The 13,741-nt window shown below is 37.4% G+C and overlaps 1 protein-coding gene across 1 annotated transcript; it reads right to left on the reverse strand.

Annotated features, from left to right (window-relative positions):
* Positions 1-2,031: 2,031 nt before the first annotated feature.
* On the reverse strand, positions 2,032-7,894 carry LOC144708282 (ferric reduction oxidase 2-like). Its single transcript, XM_078581532.1, has 6 exons — positions 7,614-7,894; positions 7,072-7,306; positions 6,733-6,970; positions 5,875-6,001; positions 2,703-3,403; positions 2,032-2,441 (listed from the first exon to the last, which is right to left on the reverse strand). The coding sequence occupies exons 1-6, from the start codon at positions 7,892-7,894 to the stop codon at positions 2,302-2,304; spliced, it is 1,722 nt and encodes a 573-aa protein (XP_078437658.1). The 3' UTR covers positions 2,032-2,301.
* Between the last annotated feature and the right edge of the window lie 5,847 nt (positions 7,895-13,741).

Below are 13,741 nucleotides of genomic sequence, written 5' to 3' on the forward strand. Positions count from 1 at the left end.
ACTAATTCCTAGAGTTAGAAAGGCGTGTTTGTAAGTCAGTGATTGAATTCTTGTAAAAAATATTGTCTCGACATGAGTATTTTTATCCAAAATTTTGATTAATTGGTCTAGTTAATTTTCATTAATTTGTCTTAATCTTTCAATTATTTTTGGGCTAAAAAACATGCTTTTTAAAAAATTAATCCATGATGTATCTTGCTACAATAGCTTCATGTACAGCAAGGAACCCAACTGAACTGAAATACCTACAACTGAGTGTAATTTGAATGCCTGATGAATGCCACATTTGAAACATACTCGTTAACTGCAGGGTATGGCTAATATTTATATTTCGTGAAATCAATGAATTTCATCAATGAAGTATTTTTTTTGCTCAACTTGGTTGAACAGTTCTAATAAACGTTCAGCTATAAAAGTCCAGATGTCAACATGTATCCCTGTAATGTATATGCATTAACACTTAATCGCGCATCAGTACTAATTAGAATGGCCAATTTTGGCTTCAAATTTAATATTTCGTAACTCATTTGGGAGTCTTGTGCAAATGAAGGGTAATACAAAGTTTAGAAATGTGGCTTTATTTTCTAGAGCAAGAGCTGGAGCTTAGCATCCTATGGCCTAGAAAATCAACCTATCAATTTAGTTAAAGAAACTAAATCGTAGTTCAATTAATATACATGTAGATAAGGTTGCTTGGTAAACATTATTGGGCTTTAAATGTATCATGCAATTTTAATTAGCAAAGACACACATATAAAAATTTTCAATATTGTTGGATATACTCTTATGTTCAGGGATTTTTATGAAAATTTTTGAGGGAACGATGCGAACATTCTATGACCTGAAGATCATTTAGATACTTCTCGAGGCCAGAGAACTGAACGAGTTGAATATACTCATTCAAGGGACCAAGAACTCACTGATTTGATACGTGCTAAGGTATTATACTTTTCTATGTTTTTGGTTGTCAAACATATCTCGGTTAAGAAGGAACAATATTCTGCTGAGAAATCGAAGTTGGATTGATTCAGTAGAACCACAAATCCCAGCAACTATCACATTATTTAATACAAAAATGTGACCCCATTATGTTTGTAAGTTGACATAAATTCTAAGGAGCATTCATTATCCTACAAGGATACAATTCAACTGGAAAATAAATCTAAATAATAGTATTTACATGTAACCATTAAACTTCAACTGAAAGTAAAACTTTCCATGTTACAAATTAGAAGGACACTTATTGTAACTCAAAGATACATGTAAAATCATATGCCATTCTGTCAAAAATGAATAATTTTCTTCCATTAAAGGGGCACTTTTCTTAGATATTAAAATTTACACTTTAACAAATCTATTTATCATTTTTATTTACCAACATACTACAGTGACTCTAAATTCTTACTTTCATCCGAATTACTGAAATATTAAATTATGTAAAAGAAAAAAACATTCATCATTATTAGAAATCACTGAGTTAAATTATTTTAAAATCTTACTAAATTTAGGATTCTGAAAAAGGAAAAGACAAAGTCTTTGTCCACAGGAATACGCTGGGAAATAACACATCTTTAGGAAAATATCTATGCTTAATGCTCAGTTTGAACTCTGTTATGGATGAATCATCAGTATTCTTACATGCATAAACAAGTTTATAGTCTTTTACGCTACGATTGAATCATTTAGAACACTTTCATTAGCATATAAATGGAGTTTTCTATTTCATATACTCTTTACATACTGACTCGTGGGAACAATATTTTCTACGTCAAATCAACATGAAAGCTCATTGCGTGCATGGTGATTTAGTCTGGCGCGATGTCACTTAAAATGTTTGTGTCTTTTCTCTTTTCAGCCATGTCTCTATACATACAGGCTTCCAACTTTAAATCTCAATATTCTTAATTTAATAGAGGAATCGGTCTGCGGGTTAGCGGTCTGCGGGTTGATGTTAAAAGATTTCCGAGGACTTCTTGGGAAGTCAGATCCCTATTTATGTGTCCTGAAAGAGTTCTGAAAACCCATAAGTGATACGTGCAAATATAATTCGAAAGGTATTCTCTGCGGAAACTGGTGTGCATATAGAGAATGCGATCATTCCAAATTGGCATAACAGTGGATTATCACGAGTAAACCACAAGGAACAAGCGAAACAACCCTCACACGGATAACGAGGGGTGACGAAAGTCGCTCATGTCCCCTCCGGCACGCAAGCAGTAGAAACTATGGACTTTTGAAAGCGACAGAAAATTATTTGGTTGCAGCTTTCTGACCAGAGCTTGATTTTTTTCTGTGTGAAAATCACCATGTGAAGCTGATGGAATGGAAGTGTAGGTTGTCTGCCAGCCCAGATGAACAAATTCTCGCCACATCACCTCGCAACCCTCGAGGGCCGCTGGCGAGAACTCCACAGTCCCATTTCTCGAACTGGAGCAATATTTCTGCGGACGAGAAAAAAAGCATACAATAGAACACTGAAATCATGAAAAATATTCTCTCTATAATTCCTTTTATATATCCCCGTTTGTAAGATTTTTTTAATAGATCATTAACCAGTAATTTATGTAAGCTGGTTAGAGTCCTGAAATGTGATCAACTCTAGGAGGCAACATAAAGTTAAAAACGCTAATGAGAAAATAAGACGATATCTATCTGCAGACAAGATATGAGAGCCAAGAAACAAGAATCAATGGTTGTCTTACTCTGAAGATCAGGCCTTTCCCCGTAGTGCACCGTAATTGCCCTTTTCAAGACCTCTTGCGGGTGGCTCTCCAGCTCGGCATTACCGAAAGCAGACTTGGGCGAACCCATCGGCGATACCACATCAAAGTTCTCGATCTTCGCCGCCAAAGCCGAAGCGTTCTTCCTCGCCCAGAGGAAGGCAGCGCCGCCGAGGCCAGTGATAGAGACGCACATGAAGATCAAGGCCAAAATAGCCTCAATGGAAGTCGAAAACTCAGCGTCAGACTCCTTCTCTGTGGTGTAGATGTAGCATCGGCCAACGATGCCCAGAAGCAAGAGGAAGAGGACGAACGACGAAGCAATGACCGCGCCCAGCCAAAGCCAGCTATTGGGCCCGAGGATACCCGTGATTGGTCTGTCCGAGCGCAGCGGTTTGAGCGGTAGAGTCTGGACTGTTTTAATACCGACCTTACCGGCCTCCTTCTCTCTTGTGACGTAGGCGTCGATGGTCAGGTCGAGCCGGGAGGCGTCAAGCTTGTCGGTGGAGAGAGGGAGGAGAAGATCGAGCATGGAGAGATCTGCCACCGTCTTGAAGGCGCAGATTAGCCGCACCTTGGGAACTGAAACCCCTTTAGTCACGCTCATGAAGATGAGCTCCCGGATCATAGCAAAGTAGGGCGTGATCCCGCTCCCGCCGCTCACCAGAACCAGGCAATCATGTCTGCGACGTTAACCAGGTAACACCTTTAACTCTGGTGTAAGAGATAGATGGATATCCAATAATATAGGGTTTAAAACGGATATATATAGACAGATAGACTTATATACGTTTAGATAGATAAATAGATAAATCGATATGTAGATAGATAGATAGATAGATAGATAGATAGATGGATGGATTGATAAATAGTTAAATAGATCGATCAATTGATAAATAGATAGAAAGATATATAGATAGATAGGTAGATAGATAGATGGATGGATAGATGGATAGATGGATAAATGCATATATATATATATGGAAAGATAGATAGATAGATAGATATATCTATATAGATATATCTATATAGATATATAGATAGATATATCTACATATATAGATAGAAATGACAGTGCCCAGCCAGAGCCAGCTATTGGGTCCGAGGATACCCATGATTGGTCTGTCAGAGCACATTGGGTTGAGCTGTAGAATCTGGATATCTATATAGATAGATATAAAGTAAACGTGAAGAAACAGCTGAAATCAGTCTTCCCAAAATTTTCAACGAAGAATAAGAGAAAAGAGAGAGAGAGAGAGATTCCTCTTCCCCCCTAGAAATCAATGCTAACCCTCTTTAACGTCAAGGTTGTGGTTATCCAGCTTTTCGAGCGGAGAAATACATTTTGTCTGAAATCTGCAATAAAGATTGTGTTTCTGCGCCGATGCTGATTTTCTATTGCTCCATGACAGACGTTGAAGATGCTTTCAAGTCACACTTTGATACTCAAATGGGTTTGTAATGGTCAAGGTACAGGTATATGTGGAGAGATTTCTCTCCTGATTCCGTAGATAATCGGATACATACAGTAAAATTAGCACATGGCACATAGATCAAAACTTTGTGCAAAAATTCTCGCATAATGCATGTTTTTTGTTTTGATCGATCGCAAATGACATGGTTGTAAGAAGAGGTAAGGTGTTTCCTTTGATCTGATACAGGAAAAAACTATAACAGGTGGAGCTGGAGATGTCAGACATGAGAGAAATCCAACCAGAAAGAGTGAAGATGCAGTCGAGGAGGAGCAGCTATCAGCCGTATGGGTCCAAGAGAAGTACACAATAAGACAAGAGAAGGATGGAGAAGCTACTCCACTCATGTATATGAAAACAATTTCCAGAACTGCAAAGACATGCTGGGTAATGATAATGACAGACCACAGGCATGGAAAATATCTAAAAGATCGAGATCAATAAAAATAAAAAGCTACACACCAGAGATCCACAAAAATGGAGCGTTGACCAACCAATATTGTCTAAAATCAACGCTGGTCAATAGCGGAAAAGTCTCAAGACAGAAGTGAAAAAACAAAAATGCTACACTCTCATATCAATGTTGTTTTGCCCAAAGGGTATATCAAACAATGTATTTTCACGTTCAAATCAATTAAATTTTCTTTAAAAAAAAGATATATAGATAGATAGATAGATAGATAGATGGATCGATAGATAGATCGATGGATGTATATATAGATAGATAGATAAATGGATCGATAGATCGATGCATAGATAGATAGGTAAATAGATAGATAGATAGACAGATAGATAGATGGATAGATAGATAGATAGACAGAGATAGATTAGATTAGATATATAGAGGGATAGATGGATAGATGGATAGATGGATAGATAGATAGATAGATAGATAGACAGAGATATAGACAGTTAGATAGATAGATAGACAGATAGATAGATAGATGGATAGATGGATAGATGGATAGATGGATAGATAGATAGATAGATAGATAGATAGATAGATATATAGATAGATGGAAAGATATGTAGAAAGAAAGATAGATAGATAGATAGATAGGTAGATGGATAGACAAGGAAAATGATTAGATTACCCTACTTTGGTTTTAGCTGAAGGGAAAAGAAACAGGGGAGATGCTGCCAAATATTTTTTGATTTTCTATCCCATCTCTCTCAGGTGTTTGACATCTGGTCAGCTCCAACAAACTGATGTACAAATTTTTATATTTGATGAAATTTGCTTTAAAAAAAAAAAAAAAAAAAAAAAGGTAGATGGATAGATAGATACATAGATAGATAGATAGATAGATAGATAGATAGATAGATTGATAAATATATAGATAGATAGATAGATAGATGGATAGATGGATAGATGGATAGATAGATAGATAGATAGATAGATCGATGGATAGATAGATAGATAGATAGATAGATAGATAAATAGATAGATAGATAGCTAGATAGATAGATAAATCGATAGACAAAGATATAGATAGATAGGTAGGGAATGAGAGTATTTCTGGAAACGAGTGTTTAAAACCGTCGTAAAAGATTTTGGTTTCGCTTAGTACTTGAGAAACTCCATGGAGAAGTCGCCGTATCCCTCTACGGCGACCTCCAGTCCCTGCGGGGAGGGCGAGGATAGGGTTTGATGAAGCGTCTGGGTCCAGCTTCCCTGTTACTTGATGATCAGGCTCAGAGTTTCTGGCTCAAGGTTGCTGCTGGAGTTGATGGTGAATGGGTGCCATTGGAGTTTGAAAAAACTGGGGACGCAGATAAATACGTAGCTGACAGTGCTGTATTGAAGCCCTGCCAAAAATTTTCAATAACACCTGACTAAATAAACGAGATATTCTTTTGAGGTTGTACGTTGTGTTAGGTTCTAATTTCCTTTACGATAAATAACGTATTACTGTAGATTATTGACTACAATCTAACTTCCCGTAGAATGGTTACATTATGTTAATATGGGATCTAAGAACTCAAAGATGAGTAGACGCAATCGTCATCGTCCCTCATCATTGTTCGTTTTTTTATCTAGGAGAGAGGACGAGAGATGATGACAAAATCATCATGGTCATCTTCACTCCTTGTCATAGTAGTTCACGCATGTGGATGATTCCGATGATCATGAATACTATCTATGCAAACGCCATGTATTTATCACCTTGGGTATTGCCAAAGTTGAGCTCGACAGTCTCGCTGGGAAGGAGGCGGGCAGAGACGAGGCGGACACTCTGCTGTTGTAGAAGATGGAGATGGAGAGGAAGGAAGGAGAGAGATGGAGATAGAGAGAGAAAGATGTGGCAGGGCTCTACACGACAAAGAGAAACTAGGTCATTGATGTGATGGTTCCATACAACCCGTTATATAGGGTACGTGAGAGAGAGAATGGTAGATGGGCTAATATAGGCCCAGTAGGAGAGATAGTGAGAGAGAGATAATCTCTCATAAAGGCCCTTATTGGGCTAGATTATAGAAACCCAATAAGGGCTTCATATAAGAGGATGTAGGCCTAAATGGCCCTTACTGCAGAAAACGGAGGTAGCGGTTGAGGAGAAAGAGATAGACGCCGGGGAGAACCAAGAAGTAGAAAGAGATGCCGACGTGCAAGAGGAAGAAGAACATGAACAGCGCGTACAGTTGGTGAGTGTACAAGAAGAGCTCGTTGCTCTTTCTCCTAATCTGTCTGAACGTCGTGGCCCGGAGGACCAGCCCAAAGACCATGGCAAGCTCTCCGGCAACGTCAGCCACCCCTTCCTTTGCCCATTGCACCATCTGCACATCTCGCGTTCCTTCACGACATTAGTTCTGTGCACTATACTTTTCACTTCTCTCTCTTTCGCTCTCAATTTTTCCCTCTTCGTCGAGATTCTTACCTCGCACATATCGCCGATGATGGCCCCGTAGATGATGTAACCCAAGCTGTGGGCTGCGAAGAGGGCCAACGTAATGTGACCCAGCCACACGTGGTATTTCACGCTGGCTTCTGAGCACAGGCCGAATAGCGGTAAAATGGAGGAACCCAGAGTCACAGGAAAGAAGAGGAAAGCGCAACTAAGAGTCCCTACGAATGCCAATCTAAAAGAAGCCGTTTTTATCCTTTGCAAATCCCTGCACATATGAGATTAAGCGATGAATGTTATAGAATAGCAAATCGTTGAAAACGCGTATCCATATATATATATGGATAGGTAGATATGAAGAGAAATAGGTAAGTAGGTTGGTACACACATGAATATGTATCTTTATATCAATCCCGATATGTATATGGAGGCAGTCATATAGTTCGAATGGTTGATCGGACATAGAGAGAGATAAATAGATTGATTTTCAGATTGCTTCATAGACGAATAGATAGCACAATGAGTAACATAGATAGACGAGGAGAGAGGGAGAGTGAGTGTAGAAGTTTTTATACATTGATGGCTGGTCTGCCATCCCACCGCCGTGCGCCATCCCGCCATGCGTCATTCCCCCGCTGGGTTTTAGCCGGCCAAAGTTCGTCTTTAGATAAGTTGCAAGTGTCCAGATAAGCAATGCGATGAACATGATGAAAAAGGAAAGTTGCATCCAGGTAGCGATCCCCAGAGGACCCGTCCACACAGCGGGCCTTTCCCAGAACGCAAGCCGATCGCTGACTCTGATTAATGAACCTGCTTCTTCAGGTCTGGAGAGGATGTATAGTGAGAATACATACATTTATGTTGCGATTTTAACAAAAAAGCATGACCTGGGAAATACCTCCGGCTCCCGTACTGGTTTGATTTTGATTCCAAATGAAGGTAGAAACAGTCAAACAAAGATATGAACATGATGGGGAAGGCGTACATTAGAATGCTCGTTCCTGCCTTCAATATGGTAAAGGTAGATAGGATAAAGAAAAATATGTAACTGAAGAAGAAGAACAAGGAGAAGAAGAAGCGGCATAAGAAAAAGTGGGAATAACTGTAATAATAGTAACAAAAGTTAGTACAATGATAGTGTAATCCATAGAATAATAATGATAATAATTCTAGTAGTAGTACTAGTAGCAGCAGCAGCAGCAGCAATAGTAGTAGCAATAACAGCAGCAGCAACAGTAGTAATAATGTAAAGAATAAGAACAAAAAGAGAGGAGGAATGAAACTACGCAACATTTCTCCAGATTTGTTCCCCACCTTGCGAGCGGAAATAGGTAGTCTAATTGAGATTCGCTTGGAGTTTGGGCACCCAGACATTCCTATAAGTGTTGGTGGGTTGCATGATCCACATCATCAGCCACCCAACGAGAACTAACCATGCCAGCAGCTTCGTACCCTTCTCAATCATTGTTACTGTCCAAGCCATAAACCCAGACACTCTTTAATACAACTCCGTCGGTTTTTCTTCCTTCCTCTCGTACTCTCCAGCCCTCCTTGGAGAACTTCTGCCCTACAACGGCATAATTATACCCACCGGCAAGTCTTGTTCAGTCAGGACAAACAATAATATATTTTCGCCGATGTGGTTTGGCATCCCTTTACATGACGCAGCCGAGCCTGCAAGCCCAGCCAAGCCTGCAAGCCCAGCCATTTAATGAGTCACAAATATAAAATGCTCGAGGACGTATGGTATACACAGACTAACTTGAAAACCAAAGACAGACGTCAAACGTGTAGGTTTTATCATGGGCATTGCTAAAAGTTGGTTTTTAATTAACCGGCTTCATAGTTTTCTAGCTCTACGCTTCCTCTAGAAGAGAGAAAAAAAATCGTACGAGGACAAAACCATCATCGCCGTCTCAGCAAGAATGAAACCAGCTGTTCACGTAGAATTGCTGGCTGAATTGAAAATGTTGAACGTTAATTAGGGGGGCCCAGTTTAACAAGTGTCGGTGGTCGATCCTTAGATGAGGCTATTGACTTTAGTAATTAAATCCGAGGTGGCATGTATTATGTAATGTCCCTGGCCGTGTAGTAATTAAATGCTCCCTTTATTTCTTGCAGTACTGTGAATTTAAACATTAAGTGTAGAACAATGGGTTGACAGCTTTAGTTAGAGATCTAGAGAGAGAGGAATACATTCTATTTTTCAAGTCCTGTTGGGCGGTTCAATGGTTTTCATGTACGACTTGTACTACCATGAATCTCTCAAAAAAATCTCGAGAGCTGGTTCTTGTCAAAATAAATCCTCGGAGGTTACTATCCATTTTTTTCAACGACTTAGATAGCCATCAACGTTCAGATAATCTTTGTTCAACGTGCAAAAACAATATAGGAAACGAAATGTTGTCGAAGTAAATGTAGCTGGAAAATAAATGTTCCGGCGAAATACATTCATCTCTGTTTGGATTTTCTCAAGGAATGATATGTTACTCGCGGCAAAATATTTGAAAAGATATTGATGGTGACAGGACGACGTGGGCGGCAAGATATTGATTTACACTTCTAGATGACGGTATTAAAGTTTTCACATATTTATTTGGCATGACGATACTTTTTTAATAATATATTCTTATCCTGGAATTCGTCCTCATATTGTTAGTATTGTTGACTATTCTAAAGACTCATATGTCGGTTACTATGTCGGTTGGAACATAAGTTACTATATATGTACCTAGTTTGAAAATAAAAAATAGTTTTTATATTTCATTTTCTGTGCTCATGTTGTGTTGCATATCCAAGTGAGAAGTGAGATTTGTTCCCAAGCCCCAATAGATTGGTATCAGAGCTGGTGTTTTCACAAGGATTGTGGAAGAGAAGTAAAAGCAAAGCTCCAAGAGTTCAGGCTACTGACTTATTACAACAGTAAGATAAAGTTGAGCTTATTTTTGGTTTTGATTTGGTGTTGTTTTTCTTTTAAATGGCTGGGAAAGCTCTCTGGGAAGGGTCTATCATTACTGCAACTCTTTTTAATGGAGAAAAGTATTCTATGTGGAGTTCCAAGATGAAGTCCCTATTTTGATGTCAAGATTTATGGGATATTGTTGAAAATGGTTTTATACAAGATGAAACAAAGATAACTGAATTTAGAGAATTGGATGGAAAAGATGCAAAGGCTTTGTTTATTATTCAAAAATTTGTTACTGAAAAAGTGTTTACAAAGACTGCTGAGGCAACTACAGCACATGATGCCTGGTATATTTTGAAGAAATATTTTCATGGAGGTGATAAAGTAACAATGGTAAAATTACAAACATTGAGAAGAGAGTTTGAATCTTTATCTATGATGGTTGAAGGATCTATCCAAAACTATTTTACTAGAGTTTTCTTAATTGTGAATAAAATGAGCAGATACGGAGAACATATTTTGGAGAGGAAAATAGTGGAGAAGATCCTACGAAGTTTGCCCACTAAGTTTGATTATGTTGTTACTGCAATTGAAGAATCAAAAGATTTTGATACATATACTCATGATGATTTGATGAGCTCTTTGATTGCTTATGAAGATAGAATGAACAGGTCAAAGGAAAAATTAATTGAAAAAGCATTTAAGGCAAATATTGATTAGTCTAAAAAAGAAGATAATGTTATGTTGTCACGCTCAAGTCAATTTTACGGAGCAAGAGGTAGAGGAAGATCGACAAGAGGAGGCACACAACACAATCATCAAGGAGACTATTTTAATCAAACAAGAGGATTTGGAGCAGGATATAAAACAAGTTTTAGACGCAGAGGTTTAAGCCGAGGACGAGGTCAAGGTCAAGGAAGATATCAATGGAATAGAACAGAGGATAATGCAAATCCACAAGTAAGAAGAATATTTTAGTGCAATTATTGCAAGAGATATGGGCATCTTGAAGCATACTGCTATTCAAAACAAAATAACCAAGCCAATTATGTGGAAGCTGAAGAACATGACGCATTTACGTCTAATATTACATCTTATTCTGATTTTAAAGATCTATGGTTTCTTGACTCAACTTGCAACAATCATATAGTTTTCAACAAAAATATGTTTGTTGAATTTGATGAGACACCAAGAGGATAAGTTAAAGTGGGTGATGGAAAGAAAGTAAAGATTGAAGGAAAAGGAACAATTGAAGATCAGACTTTAGGAGGAAAGAAGAGACTGGAAGATGTACATTTTGTTCCAAATTTTCATCATAACTTATTGAGTTTGGGACAACTGATTGAGAAAGGTATGAAATTTCATTTTGAGCATAATACATGTATTGTTGAGAACCATAGGAAGGAGAAGCCAGTCATGTATATTAGCAGTATTGGTAAGAGGGTAATCCCTGTGAAATTAGAAGAGTTTCTCAGTCATACAATGATTTCAGAAAAGATGAATGATACATGGTTATAGCATAAAAGGTTTGGTCATTTGAATTTCAAAGCATTAAAATTTTGAGTAAATGAAAGCTTGTATATGGCTTACCATTTATTTATGAAGAGAATGATATTGTTAAGGGTTGCATTTATTGTAAGCATAAGAAGAGAAATTTTTCAAATGAACATCCATGGAGAGGAAGAGCACCCTTGGAATTAGTTCATTCAGATATATGTGGTCCTATGAAAACCTCATATTTGAGTGGAAGTAAGTATTTCCTACTATTTGTTGATGATTACTCAAGAATGTGCTGGGTTTATTTTTTGAAAGAGAAATCGAAGGTATTTCATAAATTTATTGAATTCAAAGCGATAGCTGAAAATATGTGTGGACATGTTTTGAAAATTCTATGTACAGACAGAGGAGAAGAATTTCCTTCAAAGCTATTTGAGGATTATTGCAGAAAAGTTGGAATTAGTAGACAATTGACTATGAGAAAGACTCCTCAGCAGAATGGAGTTGCTGAGGGGAAGAACAAGACACTTGTTGAAGCTGCTAGGAGCATGATGCATGAAAAGAATTAGCCTACTAAATTTTGGGCTGAAGCTGTTGCTGTTGCAGCTTATATTCAAAATATTTCGCCTATGAAAGCCGTGAATGATAGACACCTTTTGAAGCCTGGTATGAGAAGAAACCAGTTGTTGGTCATTTAAGAGTATTTGGATGCATTAATTATGCTTTAATTGATCAAAGTGAACATGGAAAGTTGGACAAGAAAAGCGAGAAATGCATTTTTGTTGGATATAGTAATGAAAGCAAAGGTTATAGATTATATAATCCTTTAACAAAAAAGGTGATTATTAGAAGAGATGTTATTTTTGATGAGGAAAGCTTTTGGGATTGGAGTGAAAATCCTACATATCACTAAGGAGAAAGGAACTCAGAAATACAAAGAATGAAATGGAGAAAGTATGGTTCTATCCTTGATTCAGATAGAAATTCTGAATCAAGAGTGATTGAAGATGAATCCCCATCACCAGAAAGAAAGACAAAGTCGGTAAAAGAATTATATGAGACAAGTATTTTTCACTTTTGTCACATGACGAACCAGTAAGCTTTGAAGAAGCTAAAAGCAAGAAAGAGTGGAATAATGCAATGGAAGATGAAATTAAGTGTATTGAGAAAAATGACATATGGGAGCTTGTGGATTTTACATCTTCAATTAAAGCTATTGGAGTAAAATGGATTTACAAAATCAAGCATGCAGAAGATGGGAGTATATAGAGGTATAAGGCATGGTTAGTAGCCAAAGGGTATGCACAAAATTATGAAATTGACTATTTTGAAATATTTTCACCTGTTGCAAGACTTGAAACAATAAGAATTTTGTTAGCCATTGCAGCTCAAAAGTCATGGAAGGTATATCAGTTGGATGTTAAATCTGCTTTCTTGAATGAAATTTCGAATGAAGAAGTTTATGTTATGCAACTTGAAGAATTTGTAGTTTAAGGGAAAGAGGGCAAAGTTTACAAGTTGAAGAAAGCTTTATATGGTTTAAAACAAGCACCAAGAGCATGGTATGGAAGGTTACATCATTTTTTGATAAAGTATGGTTTTCAAAGAAGTGAAAATGAACATACCTTATACATCAAGAGGAGCAAAGGTGATATTATGATTCTAAGTATTTATGTTGATGACATGATTTATATGGGATCGTCTGATTCTCTTATTCAAGAATTCAAGAACCTAATGATGTCTGAATTTGAGATGACTGATCTTGGTTTACTTCATCATTTTCTTGGTCTTCAAATATTTCAAGATGAGAAGGGAATATTTATCTCTCAAGAAAGGTATGCGTCAGTAATGTTAAAAAAATTTAATATGATATCATGCAAGTCATGAATTCAAATGAAAAGTTGACTTTGAATGATGGCATGACTTTGGTCGATGAGCAATTTTACAGAAGCATAGTGGGAAGTTTAATGTATTTAAAAAATACAAGACCAGATATTATGCTATATGTGATTTTGGTGTCAAGATTTTTGAGTTATCCTTATACCCATCATTTTGGAGCAGTCAAAAGAATTATGAGATATATATGTGGAACCAAAGAGTATGGATTACTGTATGATCGATCATCTAATCTTCAGTTGAGAGGATATGTGGATAGTGATTGCGCTGGAGATAGAGATGAAAGAAAGAGTACAAGTGGATATGTTTTTCCCATCGGCTCAAGAGTTGTTTCATGGAGTTCAAAGAAGCAAGAGACGGTGGCATTATCTTCTTCAAAAGCTGAGTATGTAGCGGCAGCAAGTG

This window comes from Wolffia australiana, chromosome 10 (assembly GCF_029677425.1).
Source record: "Wolffia australiana isolate 7733 chromosome 10, ASM2967742v1".
NCBI classification, from domain to species: domain Eukaryota; kingdom Viridiplantae; phylum Streptophyta; class Magnoliopsida; order Alismatales; family Araceae; genus Wolffia; species Wolffia australiana.